At 44.3% G+C, this 23,809-nt stretch overlaps 1 protein-coding gene across 1 annotated transcript in view; it reads left to right on the forward strand.

Moving 5' to 3' along the window:
* Window positions 1–23,809, forward strand: part of LOC145398064 (glutamate receptor ionotropic, delta-2-like) — a 182,174-nt gene that overhangs the window by 89,215 nt on the left and 69,150 nt on the right. Inside the window, exons 4-5 of the mRNA XM_080271021.1 lie at window positions 1,041–1,284; window positions 1,489–1,638. Coding sequence (XP_080127147.1) covers window positions 1,041–1,284; window positions 1,489–1,638 — 394 coding nt within the window. The remainder of the gene's footprint in view (window positions 1–1,040; window positions 1,285–1,488; window positions 1,639–23,809) is intronic.

Consider the following 23,809-nt stretch of genomic DNA (forward strand, 5'->3'; position numbering starts at 1 on the left):
TTGTCTGAACATGAGAAAAAAATCAATGTACTCGAAAGACGTGTTTTCATAATTTTGTCCCGAGAATTCATAATTTCACAAATATCTAGGTCTTCTGATAAGGTGAAGTATTTACATTACTCTATGCAAAAACCTATATATAAATTTTATATGGGTAATCTTTTCATCAAATGGCTGTTGTAACCCCTGTAATAAAAATAATTTTAAATGCGTCGTTATTGATGGATGCACTAGGACACCCAGTCAGGTGCCAGCTTTCAAAAGCTAAAGGCTCTTCTCTTTCCCTATGAGATCGGAATAAGCCATAGAAAATAAGTATGACTATGATGGTCTGTTGCTTCTATAAGGGTTCATTTTTTATATTATGCTGAGTTTTGAAACATACCTTCTTATCAATCCGTCTCTAAAGTCTCCATTCATGCTTTCCAATGGATTTCCCTCTTCACCACCCCACCCCTGCCTCACGGTCAGTACCTATTGACTGGTTTGTATCCCGAGGATGGGCGATAATCTTTTATCACCAACAGCCAGCATGTTAGGAACAGCATGTTATTGTATCCATCTGACAAAATCATTCATGATTAGTTTGTAGAAATTGGTGGTTGCGAGTGATCGACATGTTGTGTAGTTCATGAGTTATATAATATTGGTCAGAATAAAATGATGACTACGCGGCACGAGTTGGCACTCTGCCAATCAGAAATCAAGTAAGTATCCTGCAATACTGCTGTTAGACAATGAAACCTTGCCACGTCTTCCTCCAAGTCACTGACGTATATGGAAAAACTGTCTTTGTAGGCTATTGTGCTGAACTCAGTTGCCAGAAGAATTAGGATATGGAAGAGCTCTGGTGCTGAAGAAGAGATTAGTTTTAAATATATTTCATTTCCTTCGAGACTGTATTTGTCCGGAAAGGATGCTGATAGACCGCATGCAAGTCTAGGCAAAGCTAATTCTAACACACACAAAAATTCTTCCTTCCCACCTTACAACCGACTAAACTTTCATTATTGTCTCTTCTTTGATCGCCTCCTACTTAGACCTTCCATGGGTAACTACGGAGGTCCGGTGCCCGAAGCCCTGAAGTCCTCCGAGAACCCCACTCTGGCAACCCTGGGGGATAAGCTGTTTTTAGACACAAACCTTAATAATGCGGACCCTTACGGATTCCTACTTAGTAAGGTTCTTGCTGGTACTCATGCCTTGATTTGCTCTTATGATTATCTCATCTACAACTTAAATAAGAAAAAGATTACGCATACTACCTACGTCTTGAATGAAAAGGTAAGTATCGTTTGATGCAGATATTTATTTTATTATAAAACCTGTGGTGTTACAATACAAAATATGTTTCATTATATCAGTTTCCTCTTGAAATACTACAATGTTTCAATGCAACAGACTTCATTCAGGGCAACTGATGCAGAGTTAAGTTTGTTATGACTGTGTCCCGTACAAAGAGATGGTAATTACTGTACATATTCACAGCTCTACAAAGGCTATGTGGCTTGGTACCTGCGACGCAACACTCCCTACACCGACATCATCTCTGATCATCTCACCCGGCTAGTGGAGACTGGAATATATGCCAAGATGGTTGAAATTCATGAAGGAAATTTGGTCGATAAAGGAACTCAAGTAAGTTTAGTATCAGGGTACATTTTTCCCCGTCCCAGATCCGGAGGGGCACGGGGACGAGTACTGTTTTCACTCGATTAGTCTTTTTTTTTTTTTTTTCTGTCCGTCTGTCAACAACTTTATGCAAAAAAAAAAAAATCTAAAGGTACATCTTTCAAATCAGCATCCTATAACATGCCTCATTACTTCAGAGGGGTCACCCGCCAATTAGCAGTAAGGGGGTATTAGTAAATGGACAAATAATCTCCAATTTTCACTCGATTTACTCCCAATTTTATATGTGGCACCTTTGACTAGATATCCTGTTGTGTTTCTACGTCAGCACTAAAATAACTTCCGGGGACGGGTTTGTTGTGCCTTGGCACCGCTTCTTGTTATGGCCAACATTCGTAGCAATGGATAAGACATAGACCAGCTGAAAAGACGTTCACTCTGCCACATTAGGGAGCTTAGCATATTCTAGTGATGTCACCATCATCATCATTAATATCACCATCATTCCAACTCTCTTTCCTACAATTGTATGGAATAGGAGAGTTCCTGAAATAGGAAAGGGAAACCAGGTATGCCGAGAATTATCAGACCGACAATGAAGTTCTCAGTTCTGCCTTTAGAGGCCAAACGATTCACACAAAACTACGCTTCATAATGTCTGTGAGATAGTAGTTTCTTAGAGTGTTGAAAAAAAAAAAAAAAAAAAAGAGGGGGATGTGATGCTTGTCATGTACTGTTGCTTAGAAATATTGTGTTCCTTCCTATATGACTATAGACATTGGGAGAATCTGTCCATATAGTATGCATTAAGGCCAACACTGCGAACTGCAGCCACGACCTGTCAACTCCAGTATCACTGAGTCAGACGATTCCATTCAAATCTGAGCATATATTGACTATACTTATTATTTTAGAATGGTATCTAACTTTATCATATGATGAGAAAAATGCGTTATATGCGTACAGTGTAGCATGACCAGTGAGAATAATTATCACTCACCAACTAGAGTAAGGATGCATGGGGGCAGGGCGAGGATGGGGAAGGCGGGAGGAGGAGAGAGTAGGGTTGGAGGGAGAGTTAGGTGTGCGTGAAGGGAGAGACATAAACTGACGTAGCCAAGATCCAATTACCACCCCCCAAAAAAAACATTATTTCTGCCATCGTCCACTGCAACTACTACCATTACAATCACCAAAGAAAAAAAAAATAGCATTACTACTACTACCAACTACTTCCATTACAACCACCACCGAGTACTACCAGTACAACCACCAACTACTATCATTATAACCACCATCATTACAACCACCACCAACTGGTCATTATAACCACCACCAAATAACAGCAATACCAGTACTATTACCATCACCTATTACCACCATTTCCAACAACTGTTAGGGTACCACAACCACCACCATTACTACCACTGCCAAATGCTATCATCACCACCACCACCAACAACTACCATCGTTACCACCACTATCACCACAGCTACCACTATTACAACCACCACCTACCACCACTGACAGCCACCATTACCACTAATGCCAACCACCATTACAACCACTGCCAACCACCATTACTACTGCCACCATGTACTACCATTATTACTACCACCAATTATCACCATTAATACCCCATCAATTGTCACCATTACCACGACACTGACTACTACCATTATTACTACCACCAATTATCACCATTAATACCCCATCAATTGTCACCATTACCACGACACTGACTACTACCATTACTGCCACAACCACCTACCACCACTACTACTACCAACTGCCAACATTACACCACCATCAATAACCACCATTACTACCACCAAGTACCAACATAACAACTATCAACTACCACCATCACTACTCGTACCATCACGAACGATGATGGATGGCGCGGCAAGTAAACAAACCCGTGAGAAAGCTCTCCTGATTTACATGAAATTCTGAAGGAATGTGCCACCCTTCGGCCTTGGCAGAAAGCTATAGTGAGGCGTAGTCTTCAGTATAGTGTTACCTGGGATTTTGAGAGTTTTTGGACATTGTCATTATTCTCTATATAAAAGCCCATGCACATGGGCAGTCCCCTTCCGTTGGAAGCTCTTGTGTCTCTTCACGCTCAGTGCGAGAAGCGTGAAATTTAGCATCGTCATGGTTATGTCACTCAGCTCGGGCACACGTACCAACTCCACTCCACTGGGGAAGGTGTTGCCAGCACTCTGAACGTTACCCTACTGGGGGTATATGGAATACTCTGGACCTGCCACCTTCCCTGATCTTGAGGTCGGCCTAGCATCCAGTGACGACGACTTCCTATCTGAGGAAGCTTGGTCCCCACTTGACCTTCATAGACAATAGGTCTCCACATCTACTGCAATCAAGGTGACTCCCAAGCTGCCTCAACCTGTAGCCCCCCACCACGTCACCCAAGCCTGCACCTCCATCAAACGCCCCGTGGAACATGAGTCAGATACTAACAGTGAACCATCATTCCTTGCTGCAAAAACATCCAAGGGAATGAGACTTCTTCTCAATGCAAGGTTCCTGATCACTTCCTCCCTTGCCTTACTCCTCAGAAAACACCTTCCCAGCCCGCATCAGTTCCAGCACCATTTGCTCCTCTGGCTGAGTACATCCCACATCTCTTTAAAGAGTACCAGACTGTTGATGTGAAGATTTGTTGGCGCTCTGAGACCACCAAAATGTTCATCTCGATAGGGAGCTAGCTGAGGTCAAGATGTCTGCTGTCACCTCCTGCTTCATCTATATCTCAAGACGACATACGGACACCATAGACAGCGTCACGAATGGTGAGTTCCTGTCCTTGTTCCTGGATGTTCAGGACTCAGTTAACAGGCCCTGTAAGTTCCCTGCCTACCTCATCACCCTCCACCCTGTTGGTGTTGACTCTTCCTTGGCTAAGGAACTCCCTGGCATCTACACTGCTCATCATTTCCATCAAAATGGGATGCCCATTAACTGTCATGTTGTCACCTGGAGTCTCCCAAACCCTCCTCCACCAGTTGTAAACTTCAGTTTCCTCCCTTGTCTCAAATTCTGTGAGCTATGCAGAATGAAGGACGAACAACCATGGTGCTCTAAATGCTGAGGAATCGAACATATATCATGCTACTGCTCTGCCTGACAGAACTGTACGTGGTGTGTTGTCAACCATGCCTCCTGGACTTGCCCATATCGCATCCCTTCACTACCAACCACTGCTGCTACCGCTCCTACTTCGGAACCGCTACTCTTAGCTGCACTGGACACTTCACCCTGGAGATGTCCTCGTTGTTATAAGCCAGGAGTCAGTGTGTTGCATGGTTGTACCAAATGCTCAGACCCTGCTGCTCAGGCCCTCCTAGAGCCATGCTACCACCACCACCACCACCAGTGGACGCTACCAACTCACCTGCCTCTTCTTCCACTTCCGATTCTGCACAAGAACTTCCTTCCTGTGAAACCATTGCCTCACTGATGTCCCAGTGCACAGCACTTACAGCACACTTTGATGATATTGAGGCATGCACCGATGGCCTGGTTAGTCTGCAAACCAGCACTGAAAGCACACTCGGATCTCTTGTTGTGTCTCATCAGGTTATCATCACTAAGAAACTGTAACCACCCTCACAGAGAAGCTGGATGCTACCGGCTCTTGCCCTGAGAGGATCAGTGATCTATCAACAAAGGACCCCTCACATACTGCACAATAAACAAGTGCTCATGCTACCTCCTCATCCCTGCCTGACTCCTTGAAACTTATACGTTAAAATTACTAACTGAATGCCACTTTGAGTTATCTCTTGGAATACCTGTGGTGTTGCTCTCAAGACCTGTGTACTGTATGTCACCATCATCCAAATGTTATAGTTCATTCAGGAAGCTTTTGTTGGTCACCCTCTACCAGGGGAAAAGGCTCCCTCACTTACTGGCTACAGTTCTTATGTTTATTTCACCAGGAATATCAGCTTCTTTAGGTCAGTGAGGGTAATGGTAGGGTCCGCTATGTAACGTCTATTCTGTCCCTGGAAGAATTCATCTCCCTTCCCTCACTACTCTGACAATTTATGGCATGATCTACAGGGTGTCCCATAAGTCTAGTATCATAGGAAATTTTATAGAACCTCTTCATAATGACCCCCATATTCATGTATCTGGAAGGAAAAGAAGTGTGCATTAATCCCTATGATGCTGGACTTATGAGACACCCTGTACATGGATGACTTTAATATCCAACATCATGCTGTAAATCGCAATGGGCTTCCTCTCCTTGAAAACATCCACCACTACCAACTCACTTGCCAGGACATTGGTGGTGCTGCATATGCTCGAGGAGGTGCTCTTGATAACATATCATCCATGTTAGTGCCATCCCACATCAGGCTCTCAGCTATCCTTACTCTCTTTTTGGAACACGTTGCCCTCAGCCTCCACTATTCCCCCTCTGCTGATCCTTTCCCTCCTCACATTCGCACCTGCATTACCATTCCCCCTAAGTAAAACCCTACATACATCTCATTCATTTCCAACCTCCTTCCCACATTTGATTTGCAATCAGTCACCAGATAACTTATATTCCTTCTTGGTAAACTCCACACATGACTTCCACAGCCTCTGTGTTACAAGATAACATATTAAAAGTCGTCCTGAAGCTCATACTTAGACATTTGATCAGTGCATCCTCCAAGCAGAAAGGAATATGGTGGAAGATGGCCTTTCTTTCCAGAGGCAATCAGCACCTGACGGTCTGCACCAGTACAATGCATCAAGAGATGATCTAATTGCACTCCAGCAATGCATTCTTGGTGGAAGTTTACACATGGAATCAACCAGCAGACGAGTGTTGGATCCATGTGGCATCTAATAAAGATTGTCAGGAAAAAGCCTACCTGTCCTCCACACCACAGTCCAGCTGAGTACACACAAGATTTTATTAATACATGGTCTAAACAATCACAAGCACGAAACCTTCCCGCACACATTCAAGATGCACTCTCCTCCCAGCAAAATGTCCACACTCTCCGTCTAATGGCTGCATTACTGAAGGCAGATGATGATGATGACGTGCTGATAACTGAAGACGAATTGCGACGTGCTTTCGTTACAAGTGAGGCTAAAGCCCCCGGGGATGATGGCATCACTTACCCTGTCATTTGCCTACTCTGAAAGTTCTTGGCAGCCTCCTGCTCCAGCTCTACAATCTTTGCTTCTGTAAGGGATATATGCCTAATGCCTGGACCTCCAGCATGATTTTCTCCATCCCAAAACTTGGTAATGACAAACTCAGACCTATTTCCCTCACTTCCTGCTTAAGGTGCTCTAACACATCTTCCTTACCAGTCTCGTGTTTTGGCTGGAGGACAAACTCTCACCCAGACAGTATGGTTTTATGCCACAAAGAAGTACACACCACTGTCTAATGGAACTCTATACCTTTCTCTGCCCTACCAGTGTTGTAGGATTCATTAATTTTAAAAATTGCCTTTGATGTTGCAAACAGTTATGTCATCCTCGATCAGCTGGTGGAATTTGGTGTCCGAGGAAACCTCTTGAGTTTGATACAGGGTTACGTCCATAACAGAACTTCACATGTACTTTTTAAGGGCGTGTGGCTCTCTCTTCTTCCCAATATATCTGGAACCACTGTTACCTGTTATGCTGATGATAGCATTCACTCCAGCTCAGTCATTCTATCTGTCATCTTCCACTTTTGGCCTTATCCTTTTCACAGAAAAAAGTAGAAGCTTGTATCCCCACAACACATGAACGCTTCCAGAATTACTGGAGGAAATAATGTCATCCGCCTGTTCAGGCAGTACCTCTACATGGGTGTTCCTGTACGGATTACTCTAGCCATACCTGTAAGACAACGTGTTCATTCCACTGTCAGAGACCTCCTGAATCGGCTGCAACAGTGCTTAATTCGCCTGAAGTGGCTCACCAACAATGTTGCTGGAATCTCTAACCCTGTGACTTGAACCATCAACGCTGTATCCATACGGTCAGTTGTTGATTACGTCTCCCTTGCTGTCAGTCAACTCCCGAACACATCCTTAGAACCCAATGAAAATTTTCAGAACAAAGTAATGAGATACATCCTGAGCTGTCCTATTTTTACCTGAGTAATCAACATGCAGATTGAACTTAGCCTTCCCCCTTGTTGAGAGAATATACACCAATGTCTTACTTTATCGTTAATGTTTCACTCTCCCTATCTAGCCCCTCATTATTCTCGTTTCATCAGAAATTCACTTGATCCTGTTGCAGCTCGACCTCTGCTTCTGCCCAGCTTCTGCACTCTCGTTAATACGGCCTTTTCCATCCCACAAAGACTTAATATTATTGTTCCCGTGGCAGACGTGGATCATGGTCCACCTCCCTGGAGGATCATGACATATGCTTTACTCCTACCTCCAAGGCAGACCTACCACTCCTTCAGAAACAACTAGCACTGGAGACCATCACAAGAGTGTCTTTCTTAGTTCCTGATGTGCACCATCTATACATCGATAGTTCCCTGCAAGCAGATGAGAGTGCTGAATGTGCCATCTACTTACCTGATTTGGACCCACCAGAGGGAGGCAGGGTTGGCTTCAGACTACCGAACTCGTCTAGCACTACTTATTGTGAATTACAGGGACTCTTGCATGCATTTAGACTCCTCTCTCAGCAAGTCCTGAATGATGTAGTTATCTTTGACTGTCAGGCTGCCCTCAAGCAATCTCGTCTCCCAAATCCACATGCCAGTGCTTAGTTCAGCAAATCTTATGTCAATTAGATTCAGCTCATGAATATTCTCGTACCATACAGTTCTTGTGGATTCTTTCGCATATTGGAATTGCAGCCAATGTCACTCTTGACTTCCTTGCGAGAAATGTCTGTGGACTGCCCCTACCTGATAATGCTACATTCTCCCTCCTCTGCTACAAAAACAAGATACATTCAGCTGCTCTTCTCCCAAAACTCCATCACAGGAAAACTGAGTTGACTCAGAATGTGTCATCCAATACTATGACCACTTTCGTCTCTTTCCTCCCAAGTATCGTCGACATGGACTTACGGTTCACAGGAGCAATTCTGTGTCTGCTCAACTTCGGCTAAGATATCACCCTGTCTGGCAAATCTCTGAGGCAGGGAACGTGCCTCACTTCTCCTGCAAACTATGTGACCATCCTAATGTCAACTTTCAGCATTACTGCCTTGAGTGTCCCTCAGTCAGAAAGTTACTAGCTCATGGATAGTCCCTGACTGATAAATGTAATTATCTACTCAAGGACAATCATTTACATATAATCCTCGTGCGACAATCACACTTTGGTGGATGCTAACTCCCTTATTGTGAATTCCAATATATCTATGTAAGAAAACGTACCCTGCAATACACGATTTCCTCTGTACATAATACTGGCCTCATGGTCCTGTTATTAGGTATATCGCACTTTGGGCATAATAAATTGATTTTACAATAACCATCACGAGCTACCACCCACTACCAACAGTACCACAACCAACTACCACCATTACTACCTCCCACCAATTACCAACAATACCACCATCATCAACTACCACCATTTTTCCCACCACCAACTACTGCTGCCAAGTGCCACCATTAATATGACCATCAGCTGTCACCATTACCCCCACAATCAGCCATCACCACTACTCCCACCATCACCTGCCACCATCACTACCACCAATACCTACCACCATTACTACCACCATCATCTGCCACCATTACCACCACCACCACCACCACCAACTACCACCAATACTACCAACAACAACTACTAACATTCCTAGCAGCACCAGTAAAAATGAATAAATAAATAAAAATAAATATACAGTTTACTTGTCAGTTGATCTGATAATGACAGGAGGGTATGATACTATATATATATATATATATATATATATATATATATATATATATATATATATATATATATATATATATATATATATATATATACATATCTGCCAATATGTAGTACAGTTAAAAATGCATGAGTTTTTCTTGACAATTTACATGTATATCCTATAAACAAAGGTAAACAGAATATAAAGATATCGTAGTAGGATATACGAGAAATAAATAGAAAGAATGGCAAACTCTTTGTAGTACAAGTTATAGAAAAAATCCCGTTCCGCTTCATACAGGAAAAGTTCAGCATATTGTGTACCAGAACAGTACAGCTTGTTATGAAAATGGGTGGAATTTGGATTGGGCAAACATGCATAGAGCCGGGTTGTGGAATTGGGCCTACTGACTCGATGCTGGGTCAAAAGGAGAGGAAATAAAGGAGTGTGATGTATTCAGTCTCAGTGCTTGGCCTTCCTCCCTCTCTCTGCTAGCCTATGCATAGACCTCTTACTATTTTCTGGACCTTGAACGTAGCCATATTTCCTGGCAGATTAATCACAACAGATCATTGCAAAAATTTTCCTGATTCCATGCGTTTCTCTGTCACCAGTATGAATCTGGGGGAACATTCATTTTGAACTGAGACCAAAAGTAATTGCCAACTCTTGTTTCTAACTAGAAACCTCCCAGCTGACCTTGGTTTAATTCCAATGGAAAATTGTCAGCAAGATTAAAGGTAACGTTAGGAGCAGACGCATTGCAGCGCTTAGCCACGGTGCTCATCTCCGTAAATACAGGCCTTTAACCTGTAGACAGTGATTCACCCACTGATCTGGGATACAAAGCCACTGCAGTATTCATTTACCTCCCCTAGGTAACACCCAGGGGAGATAAAAGGTAAGAAGGTGGCGAATCCCAGGTGGAAACTGGATGAGGGTGGAGAGAGATGGAGCAGAAGGTAAATAATAGTTTGTGCCACTGCTCATTGTGACGAACATACTGAAATGACAGATTCGTAAGAACAGACCTGGATCCAATTACTTGATCATTTGAAACTCACTTTGCATGCTTTAAATTATTCAGCTACTGCCAAAAAACGATGGTTTCATGTATAGTAAAAAGTGACAGGCAATTCGAATTTATCACATTCAAAGGGTAAGAATCCTGATGTTAGGATGTAGACAGTTCTATGTTGATATCATTAGTGTGACCAGTTTCATCCACTGCGTGGATCGATATCTGGATCAAATCTCCCTGAGTTGACCTTGACCCCTGAATTTGATATTTGAGTGACTGTTCTCAAATTTGAATCCCTTTATCCTTTTCTTACCCTGATCACTTCCGTAAAGTTTGGTCTAAATCGAATAAATCCTGTATCTTGTCTCGTGGCCTTGACATCAGACCTACTGCTCTAATAAACAACAAGTTAACCCCTTAAGTAATTCTCATCCCTTCAGCCTTGTTAGGTTTCTCTCAGATATGAATTATTTTAGTTATTCTGTTCTCATACCGACACGTACTGAACTCTAAGTTTGTCTAACCGTGGTTTTTAAGTGATTGTATTAAATTAAATCCTTTCGTTCGTGTTATACCCTCAACCCACCCGCCAATTTTAGTGAAAACTGGATTAAAAGTGTTGAAGATGATCTGCGAAGTCAGACTTTAACCTGCTTCTCTGACCTTACTCTTTGACATATTGTTTTATAAGCAATTGGCTTGCTCTTTATCTTAATCTCAACATTTCCACCTAGTTTGCTTTAAATAGGATGAAAAAGTTTTGAGTTATTTGGTTTCACACACACACACACACACACACACACACACACACACACACACACACACACACACACACACACACACACACACACACACACACACACACACACACACACACACACACACACACACACACACACACACATACACACACACACACACAACTTACCAACGCGCCTTAGCCCCATTAAATATTATCTAGCTGACCTTTACAAACGGTTAACCATAAACATCGGTGTTAAGTTACTCAAACATCCCTGGTGCTACTTCCCTCCCCCCCAAGAACCTCCTGCCACCCCCTACATCCCACACCACAACATAACACGTATCAGAGACGGTATAGATAGGTACTGCACATAGTCTCATACCGCTCATAGTGAATTTGATTAACAGTCAGTGAACCTTACAGTAAAGTAGTGGTGCAGTCTCCCCCTCCCCCACAATACTAAGCCTTTACAACTAATGAAACTCGTACCTGATATGTTAGTGATAAACGAGTTGCCAAATCCTTGCAATGCACTGCCATTTATACCGGCGACAAAGCCTTCGTCCCTCGGGGTCAGTCCTGAATAGATGGCAGCTGAAATGTTTCATAGGTGGGACTGGGGAGGCGGGTGTGTGTCTGTTTTTTTTCCTCAACAGATGGCACTGATGCATGGCCAATTAAAAAAAGTTTAACCGCCAGTGATTGGGTTGATTTGATTTGATTTGATTAACTTATTACGCCCGAAGGTGACAAACCTGTGGTACAGTGGTAGAGTGTGAGTTTTGCACGCTGTTGGACGCGGGTTCGCCTCCTGCCAGAGTTGTAAAAACTTTGGGAAGCGTTCACCGAGCCACTGACCCCTTTATTGGACACATGGGGTGCTGTGGTTGAACAAGTGTCAAATACTAGTGTCCTTGCACCTAGTCGGCTTCCGATTACACTTGGTTCACAGACTACACACACATCCAAACCCACTCCAACATTACAATTACATTCACAAGCACTTCTCACCCTACCTACAGTCTCTATCAGACAGCCTAAGCCAGTGGGTAGAGATACATTGGCTGTATCGTCCCTGTTTTGGTAGGGATAGGCCGGTCCTGTAGTGGACCTCAATGGCTGATGATGATGATATACTGTATATGTGGGGGAGGCGGTGGCTCAATCGGTAGAGAGGAGGCTTGCGGTTCTACCGGATCCAGGTTCAAATCCCCGCTGGAGCATGGAACAGTTTAAGGATTTGAATTTCATTACAGCAGACTTTACTGATCTACCAGAAGACCCGCCAACATGTCGTAAAAATACCCCCGCTAATACCAATACACCAGTCCTGTATCAGACAGCCCTAGGATGTATTCAATATGGACGGTGGGTGTTAGCACCGAAGTGGTGACATGTAGAGGTGTACGATATGTAGGAGGACTACTGGGCCTTGGGAGCAGGCTGTGAAGCCTATGCCCAGAGTCAAGCACATAAAAAAAACAAAAAAACAATTACAGTGCCATGCAGCCATATGTGAGGTGAGTACAGGGGAACTCGTGCCACGCAGGACACGCTGTCTAGCTATAACAAATCAACACCCACCAAAGTGTGGATGATGCATGGGAATAACATCTAGGTTATCATCTTCCAAAAAATGTTTATAAGTGTCCACTAATGTGAGTCCGTGTGGTATTAAATCAGAGACAAGTGGACATTGCAGGCAATAATGGCCAAGGGTATTGGCATTGGGTGCATCACACAGCTTACAGGAGGAGAAATGAGGTGCGTTGCCAACCCCAGCCACCTGCCACACAGGTCGGTAGCCCAGTCTGAGGTGGGCACACACCACTTTATGTCGACGAACCATAATACCACTACAACGATATCTATTGGGATGAGAGAGAAACTGGTCATAATGTTGGATAGACACACTGTGAGCCCTCTCAGCATTTCTACGGTGGAGAATTGGCGAGCGGGCTGCTCTGCATATTATCAGCTTGTACCAAATGGGGGAGGTATTAGTAGCATCCACAGTGGGCGGATCCAGTCCACAGGGCAGTCCTTGCTAGGAGGTCAGAGGTGTTGTTGGCTGTGAGACCAATATGAGAGGGAATCCACAGAAAGTGCACCACCAGCGAACGATCGCGGGCAGTGGCCAATTGATGGAGTATCTGCATAATGAGGTGTTGATATGCAGGCCTGGGAGAGGAGAGGGCATGGAGGGCTGGCTGTGAGTCACAGATGATCAAGCAGCTGTTGTTCGTCCATACTAATAAAGTAACTGCATCCAGGAGTCCATGTAGTTCGCAATATGTAGAGCTCAATGAGGTTGGCAGTCGACGGCCCAACCAGCCCCCTTGAGGTGAGTCCAGACTTGGGGGGAAAATACAACACAGCCAGCACTGCCATCCTCCTGCAGGGAGCCATCAGTATAGATATGGTGAGCCGAAGGGACGGAAGATGACAGCCTGGCGATAGTCTCCAAAGCTAGCTGTTTCTAAAGTTGAGGCAGGTCAGTCTTGGAGGCCGGAGTGTATGAGATAGCAGGCACAGGGGTCTGTCAAGGTGGAATGCCATAGTCCACCTCCTCAGCAAGCACCGGCACATTGATGTTTAGCCGTCGGACGTTTGAACAAACAATATTAACTAGTGTGCGGCCAGCACTGCAAAGCAGAGGTCTTGGTGCAGTGGGATCAAGGGAAGTCCGAATGATGTGAGAGTAGAGGGGAGAAAGGTGAGGATAATGCAGGCACTTATCGCTGAAGTATGTAACCATGGTGTATATTCTCTCAACAAGTGATGGATGGTTGAGTTTAACTCGCATGTTGACAATTCTGGCTGAGCCAGGGCAGCCCAGGATGAGTCTCATTACTGCATTTTGGAACTTCTCAAGAGGTTGTGAGGCTGTTCTGGAAAGTTGACAAAGAGCAGGGGAGAGATAATCAACAACTGATCAAATGAATGCTATGTATTGTATACAATTCGTGCTACAGGAATAGACACCCCGGTAGCATAATTAATGAGCCACTTGGGAGGTTTTAGGCACCGCTGTAGCCGGCTCAGCAGATCCTGAACAATCAGATGCGCAAGTTGTCTTGCAGGAATGGAGGGAGAAATCCATACAGGTGACCCCAGGTAAAGGTACTGCGTGCACAGAGGAATATCACAATCCCTGACAGAGAATACAGGCAGTGTTCTTGTTGGACGGGAAGTGAAGCTTCTACTCTTTTCTGGAGAGATAATGAGTCCGCATCTGGAAGCCGACTCATGAAACAAGTGAAGGAGACGTTGCAGATCTGCTGGGGAATTTGAGTGAATGCAGATGTCATCAGCATAGCAAGTAAACGTGGTTCCAGGGATATCAGGAAGGAAGGTGAGTAGACTATGTATGAGGATATTAAACATAAAAAGACTAAAGACACCACCTTGTGGAGTACCAAGCTCGTATATGCCCTTAAAAAGAACACGAGAGGACCTATTAGTCAGGTAACCACGTATTGATCACAGCAGGTTTCCCTTAACTCCAAAATCCACTAGCTGGTCGGAGATGATGTCTCTGTTGGTGACATCAAATGCACTCTTTAAATCAATGAAGGCCATTACACTTGTGGGGAATAGGAGGGTGTATAGCTCCATGAGGCAGTGATGTGTCCTTCACTGTGGTAAAAAGCTGTACTGTGAGCCTAAACAAAAGTCTTGTGAGGAGGATGCGTTCTAGTACTTTACTGAAGCTGGAAGTGAGGGAAGCAGGTCGGAATTTATCAGTGCCAGATTTAGGAATAGGCATGATTGTACTCCGGGTCCAGGCTTGTGGCACGTATCCCAGACGGATGCAAAGGTTGAACAGCTGAAGAATAGGATTACCAGGAACTTTCAGGAGGACACGGAGGACAGAAAAAGTGATACCATCATCACCTGGAGTCGTTACCCTACCCCTGGCTAGGGCCTGTAGCAATTCATTATCACTTATAGCCACACCATCTTCATCATCTGTCCTCAGTAAAGCGGCGTAGAGACAGAGTGCACAAAAGTTTTTCTGGGTGGAGAGCACGTCCTTTATGTGTGCAGGAAGGGCGCAAGCCCGTGACGGTGCAGACCAGGCATTTACAAGATCCTATGTGTACTGTGCTAGACTGTGGTGGAGGACACTAGGGGGCTTCTTAACAACCTTGTTGATAAGGCGCCACATGGAACCAACAGTCGTTTGATGGTTGATGTTATTGGTAAATTTATGCCACGAATCGGTATAAACGCAGTGCTGGAGAGCAACTAGATCATCCCCCGACAATCAATAGCGATGGAGACTCTCGAGGGAAGGTCATCTTTGAAAGGCAAAACCGTCTTCCATTGCCTTCCTCTCTGCCTGAGCGATGTGATTATCCAGTGTCCATCTGTGGACATCATGATGGCGTGTAATGTGTGGCCTGCTCATATAATGGGTGTAGAAGTCATGCGTGGAGCTGACAAGTGATGAATACAACTTTTCGGGACAATGAAGGTCGAACGTGGGAAGAAGGTTGGTCATATAGGAGATGTATGTAGGGCAGTACTTGGGTGGGTTTGCAATGCATCTGTGTACAAGAGAATGTTTAGCAGGGAGGGAATAATGAAGGCTGAGAGCAATGTGATCAGAGAAGAGCGCAGGGATAGACAAACACCTGACCTGGGAAACCATGAGGATGGATATAAGGACGTGATCTAGTGTGTCTCCTCAAGAGTGTGTGGCCCCACCAATGTCCAAGCGGGTGAGCTGATTATGAGGAATATACTCAAGAAGCTTAGTCCCGTTATGGTTAACGGTGGCAGAAAATTCCCCCACAGCAGGGTGTCGGGCATTATAATCCCCCATGTATATCATGCCACAGATGGTGGGAGCTGGGAGAGTGGCTGTATTCAACCTGCCTTGCGCAGAGTACACGTTGCGCAACCGAATTGTGCCACTTCCAATGGTGACCTCAAGAAGCTGGAAGGTTGTCTCGTTGTCTACAGAGCTTTGGAGGAAATGGTGCTGGATGGAGGAGTGGACGTAAGTGACAAGTTCATTCCTAACTCGATGGACGAAAGAAACGTAACCGCTAAGAGTCAGTGCCTCTACCCCGAGTAGCACACGACCAACAAAGGATTCCTGAATGAAAATGATATCTGGGTCGCGACTGTATACACATCCTTTGAGTGCAGTAAGTTTAGACCAGTTATTAACACCACAGGCGTTCCAAGAGATGACATACAGTTGTGCCATGTTACCGAACTTTGCCATGACATTTGCCTGGTGGTGACATGAGAGGTGCTGCGCAGCGTGCCATGAGGGGAAGACTCCCTATGGGGGGAGCATTCAGTCGTCTAGTGGAAGTGACAATGGAGTCCAGCTTCTCTGTAAGGGTGGTGACAGTCGTAATGATAACGTGATTCAACCAGTGAATTTAATGTTGTCTCAAGTGCGGCTTACTTGCTAACCAGGCCATCAATGTGAGCTTCTATTGCATTGAAACATGCCGTAGGTGAGCTAATCTTAGTCCTGAGAGTGGCAACAGCTCGTGAAGTTCAGTGGCTGCAGCTGAGTCCAAACAGACAGTGGAGGCAGAGGGAGAGACTGTGCAGAGTGGTGGTGGTGGTCCCTTGTCAACGGAAGCAGAGTTAGCCCGGCGTCTAGTGCAGCCATGCCAAATGTTAACCCCTTCATGATGACATCGGGGACATTTCTGGTGCAAGGTATCTGCAGGTGGCAGGTTGGACTGCATCAAAGCTGTATCAGAAGCAGGTGAAGGGGGTCGATGAGGACACGTCTGAGAGTTGTGTTGGCCAGAGCACCATGCACACCGTTCTGGCGCAGAGCAATACCAGGAGATGTGACCAATGCCCCAGCATCGAAAGCACCATGGTTGCTCATCCTTCATTTTTTTTTTTTTTTTTTTTTTTTTTACGTGTCCGACTCTGGGCAAAGGCTTCAGCGCCTATTTCTCGGGGGCAGTGAGCTATCCCAAGGCCCAGTAGTCCTCCTACACCTCAGCATGTCACCACTTCGGCGCTAACACCCACCATCCAAATTGAATACATGCTAGGGCTGTCTCATACGGGACTGGTGTAGGCTATTGGTATTAGTGGCGTTTTTTTACGACTTGTCGGCGGGTCTTCTGGTACATCAAGAAAGTCTGCTTTTAGGAAATTCAAATCAGCAAACTGTTCCCTGCCCCAGCCGGGATTCGATCCTGGGTCCATTGAGACTGCAGGCCGCCTCTCTACCGATTCAGCTACTGCATCTTGCGAAACTCACAAGATGGGAGGCAGGGATGGAATCTGAAAATGACAATTGGTGGTGGCTGGTGAGGAAGGCTCCAGGTGACTACCAGCCGGTTGATAGGAGTGCCATTCTGGTGGAAACGTTGGGCTGAGTAGATTCCTGGCAGCTAGTTGGCCAAGTTGGGATCATTGCAGACAGGATAACGTGTAAGGAGGTAAGCAGGAATCTTGCAGGGCCTCTCAGGTAGGTCTTGAATTTCCAAAGAAAGGGATAGGAACTCTCCTTTAGTTACGCTATCTACGATGTCCCTGCGACGTCTGGAGATGTAGACAAAACGGGAAGTGATTGCAGACATCTTGACCTCCGCTTGGGTGCAGTGAAGGTGAAAAGGAAGGTTGACCTTAGACAACCATCGAAGTTTGATGTTTACAGTTGGGTTGTCTTTGAATAAAAGCTTGATGTAGTCATCCCTGGGTGTGAATGCCGGAGGCGTAGAGGCAGGAAGCAACAGCGAAACTTGGGGGGACTGAAAAAGCTGCGGGAGGCAAAGAGTATTGGATCCAAGGGTGGTTGCCCTATGCAGAGGACCAGAAGTCTCCTGCTGCTTGAAGGATTTTGTAGCAGGGGATGAAGGCTCACTGTTGCTGTCCGAGGTGTTATGCACTGGGTGCTTGGCAGAGGAAGATGCCTGGCCAACGAGGTGGGATGTGGCAGGTACAGATAGTGCTGGTTTCGTGGCTATTTCCCCAGCTAGCGAGACATTGCTACTACTTTGTGGTAGCTGTGGCCAGTCACTCTGAGTCATCTCATCCTCGTCACTCAGCGCCAGGTCAGTTTCAAGGTCCTCAAGGGTGCAAGGCCTGAGTACTCCATGTTGCACACCTAGGCAGGTAGCAGGGTGAGCGGGGCGTCACCTTCACCAGCACGACAGAACAGACCAATTGTAGGAGGGGAAATGGAGTGACGCGTCCATGACGTCACACAGGTCGTACTGTGCATGCGCAGAAGCTAGAAAACCGGACCAGGGGGGCCCCGCCTGCCATACTGAATTTTCCCCCCAAACTACAGGCTAAGTCCAAACACCAGAAAAACACAACCAACCGTAACGAAAGCACTAGACCTTTATGTTGCTCCCTACAACGGCAGAAGGGTGATGGAAGGCAAGGACCAGCGGAAAAACCAGGAATATGAGCCGCACACAGCAATGATTTATTTATGTCCGGCCCTCTGGTGGCGGAATCCCAGTGTTTGGGTGAGGAGTCTGTAGGCTATCGAGCTTAGTCACGTGGAAGTGATAATCATGTCCTGCTGTCCTCTTATGAGTGAAAGTACTAATGTTGGTTGATGACAAAAGTTCATGACGATAAATGATGATGGTCATGATGATAATGAGGATGACGATATTTTATATAATTCGATGGATGATAGTTGATGGATAATGAAGATGGATGATAGATGAATTATTACATGTGGCACATGAGGGATGACATGATGGATGATGACCAAGAATGCATTAGGATAATGGACGACTATGACGAAAGATGACGAATAGTGATAGACGACGGATGATAGATCATGGATGATGATGATAAATAGAAGATGTATATGGATGATGGATAATAATGATGAATAATTATGGAAGATGATAATGAGAGATGATGATGATGACGATGATGGATTATAATGAGCAGGTATGGATAGATAATGATGATGATGATGATGATGGTTCATGATGGATGATAATGGTAATGGATGATGGACTTTGGATGGGGATGATGGATGATGGTGACAGATTATTGCTGCTGCTGCTGCTGATGATGGTTGGTGGATGATGATGATGATGATGAAGAGTCATAGATGATGATGGATGATGGTTGAAAATGGATGATAATGATAATAGATGATGGATGATGGTAGAGGATGATGAATGATGATGATGGATGACAATAATTGTGGATGATATATGAGGATGATGAATGATGATGATGGATGACAATAATTGTGGATGATATATGAGGATGATGAACGATGATGGATGATGACAAATAATAATGATGTTTCTGATGAAGGTGATCGATGATAATGGGTGATGAACGTTGATGGATTTTGGCTGATGGATTATAATAATGGATGATGGATGATGATGTTGCTCAGTAGTGATGATGATGCTGGACAGTGATTGATGAACGATAACGATGGATGATAATCATATTGGACAGTGGACAGCGGATGACAGATGTTGAGTGATGGATAACGATTATGATGGATTACGATGATGGATGATGATGACCGATGGTGGATGATAAACAGGTGATATATGATGATGGTGATAGTTAATGAGATCCGTGTGGAATTTAGGGAGAGAGTAATCATCCCATCTTCTTCTTCTTCTTCTTCCGCCGCTCTGCCCATGTTTATAATTATAGGGTCGATGTTTCTAACTAGTTGTCTCCATTCTCCTGTATGTCCAAATGCATCCCCTGCAACATTTTTCTCCCTCATATCTCACTGTACACAGTCCATCCACTGTCTCCTCGGCTGACCCCTTCTCCGTCTACCCTCCACTTCCATGTCCATCACTCTTCTACCCACATAGTCGTCATTCCTTCTCATTACATGTCCGTACCATTGTAGTCGCCTCTCCTGCACCTTCTTTGAGATTTCCACAACCTTAATCGTTCCTCTAATTCTCTCATTCCTGATTTTGTCCATTCCTGTGAGCCCACTCATCCATCTCAGCATCCACATCTCCGCCACCTCCAACTTTCTCTCCTTAGACCTTTTTATGGGCCAAGTTTCCAAACCATATATCGTTGCAGGCCTTCCCACTGTTTTATATACTTTTCTTTTCACTCTTGCACAGATTTTTCTACCTCATAACACTCCTAACATATTCCTCCAGTTTCTCCATCTCGCCTGTATCCTACGGTTAATTTCTGCATCCAGTTTGCCGTCAGCTGTTATATTTGAGCCCATGTGCTTGAATACTCCAACTCTGTTCAACTTTTCTCCTAGCAAACCCACATCTCCCTGTTCTTCTTCTCCATTAAAACATACATATTCCGTCTTTCTCCAACAAATTTTTAGTCCTCTCTCCTCCATTTTCTTTCTCCACTCCTCCAACTTACGTTCTATTCCCTCTGGTGGTATCTATCAGCAAAATATCATGTGCAAACATAACCAATGGACCTTCTTCAATGATGCCTCTCCCCAAAACATCCGTCAACAACTCATAGATATAAGTACTCAAGGAAGATCCCTGATGTAGCCAAAGTTTTACAGGAAACTTCTCTGTCATATCAACATTACTTCTGACCCGAGTTCTTTCCCGGTCATAGGCTACATACAGTATCTTTATCCAGTCGCACATACTTTTTCTGAAACGTACTTCTCGCTCATGTATCTCTATATTTCCTGCCTTGGCACAGTATCATAAGCTTTTCCAAGTCGACAAAAATCATATGCAGCTCTCTTTGTTTTTCTCCATATTTTCCAGGATTAGACGCAGTGGATAGATTGCGTCTGTTGTTCCTTTTCTTGGTATGTATCCGAACTGTTGTTCACCAATATGTGTTTCCTAAACTTTTTCTTTATTATTCTCTCCTATAACTTCACTGTGTGTGGCATCAGTTTTATACCCCAATAGTTTCCAGTCCTGAGTGTCACCTTTTTCCTTAAAAATTTGTACTATCACACTTTCTCGCCAGGCCTCCGGCATTTTCTCCTGATCATTTATCTTCTGCATTAAATCTTCTAATACGTTTACTCCATCTTCTCCCAACCTTTTCCATGCCTCTGCTGGTATTTCATCCGGTCCCGCTGCCTTCCCATATTTCATCTTTTTCACTGCTGCTTTGACTTCCTCTCCAATAATTTCAGGTGTTTCCCTCTCATTTGGCGTCCATTCTCCAAAAACGCTCCTCTCATTTTCCTCGTTCAGTAACTTCTCGAAATACTCTTTCCACCTTCCTTTTATGCCCTCCTCTGCGCTCAATACCCTACCCCCACCATCATTTATCTGCTCTATATGCGTAAGATCTTTTGTCACTTTGTTCCTTCTTTTTCCCAACTCAACGATCTTCTTCCAAATTTCCAGTGTATCCAGTTCCTCGTACAGCCGATCCACTGCTCTTGCCTTTGTTCTTGCTACCGTTTTTTTGCTGCTTTATTTGCTGTTTATAGTCTCTCTTTATCTTCATTCCCAGTTTTGTTAAATATCTTCTCTCCCCCTTTCTTCTCTTTTACCCTTTCCTGCACCTCCTCGTTCCACCACCACATCATTTTCTCTCTCTCTCTCTCTCTCTCTCTCTCTCTCTCTCTCTCTCTCTCTCTCTCTCTCTCTCTCATCATTATATCTTTTTTATCCAAACAAATTAGTCTTGATCTATCTGTTGCAAACAATATATTTATCAATATTTTCCGTTCTAGAGCTATCAGGCAAGTGACACACACACACACACACACACACACACACACACACACACACACACACACACACACACACACACACACACACACACACACACACACACACACACACACACACACACACACACACACACACACACACACACACACACACACACACACACTTCCACTGGGGGCTAATGGAGATTTATTTGAAGAATATGCCCTTAAAAATATGTTGTTTGCTTATTCATCGACACACAGTGCAAGGTTCTCTCTCTCTCTCTCTCTCTCTCTCTCTCTCTCACACACACACACACACACACACACACACACACACACACACACACATGGACCAAGTGATTTAATGTTTGGCACAAAGTAAAGTTTATTAGGTTACAAACAGTCATCTCAGGCTGGAAGGATGAATTTAGGAAAATATTTAACAAAGAAGCAGTCATTTTCATCTGAACTCTTTATGTGTATCCGCATGCATGTATTTCAGTCACTCGACTCCTCTGCTTTGCTGTTAGCTGAAAAAATGGAAGATCTATAACTTTACCACTTATTAAGCCCTTTCATGCATTTGGAATAATAATTATCCATAGTATATGATTAGCCAAGACAGTGCTATAAATCCTAGGGCAATCAGTAACAAGGATGATAAATTAACTAAATCACCAGACATTTTACAATAACACTGGTCAACAGCCAAAATGTTTCTCATATGTGAGTATGTGTCCCTGACTACTTTGGTAGCACTGATTTCAAATCTGATATTCATTTTGCCCTATCTGACCAGGTTTCTTCAATATCAGACTGAAAACATATTCAATGTGGCACACACAGATATTATTGTGATGATTTCTGGTACAAAAAATATGGATATCCAATGCACATTTTATTAGCAAGTGATGAAGTTCTAAAAATTCGTCTGCACTTTGCTTTTCTGCTTGTTCAGCTGAGTCTCTTCACGTTCCAGCATCCAGCAGTGGTCGCCCATCATGCTGGGACTGAAATGGCCTTGATACCTGCTCTCCATTATAGCAATGTCTTGGTGAAACCTTTCACCGTGCTCGTCGCTGATGTCTCCGGGGTTATCTGGGAAGAAATCAAGGTGGGAGTGAAAGAAATGAGTCTTCAAGGACATCTGTGAACCCAGAACTCGATAACTCTAACATGCCTTCCACACTTTCTTCGTAGTCGTCTGCATGATGGTTTCCACGGTAGTTCTGTGAGACATTCACGAATGATTCCCATGCGTCCCTCTCCGGTGGGTTTAATGCCTTGAAGTCACCATCATTAACCAGCATGCGGATCTGAGGACAATTCAAAACCCCTGCTTTCAACTTGGCTTGAAATACCACGCCACCGAGCTTCATAGACAAGTATTGAAACCCAGTACCTGTTTGATCCATGAGTTTTACGAATTTTTTCGCCAAGCCCAGCTTGAGATGCAATGAAGGCAACAATATGTTTTCTGGATCTACAAGGAGGTTTGTGAAGGCAGCTGAACCTTCCGGGTGCATCTTTTGGTCTTGCCAGCCATTGTTTTCTTACACAGTGCTCGGCATTAGCTCTACTGTTCCACAAGCAGAGAAAGCACATGTGCTTTGTATAACTGCTCTGAAGGCCGAGAAGTAGACTGATCACTTTGAGGTCCCTGCTTAGTTTCCACCGATGCTTCTCATACTCGAAAGTGGAAAGAACAATCATCATAGTTTCATAGTTCTCAGTCATCTTCTTTGTGTGTGCTACTAGCACAGATTGAAGCCAATTCCCGCTGTGTAGGAGGACTGCTTTCAGAGTGTCTTTTCCTGAATCTATAAACACCCTCCAATCATCCAGCTTGTAGGGATCAGACTTGCAGAGTTGCTGCAAGAGAGACACCACATCATTGCAACAGCAAAGGTTGTTTGCC

The sequence above is a fragment of the Coenobita brevimanus genome, chromosome 44, assembly GCF_032717465.1.
Source record: "Coenobita brevimanus isolate Jiangsu-jjx chromosome 44, ASM3271746v2, whole genome shotgun sequence".
NCBI classification, from domain to species: Eukaryota; Metazoa; Arthropoda; class Malacostraca; order Decapoda; family Coenobitidae; genus Coenobita; species Coenobita brevimanus.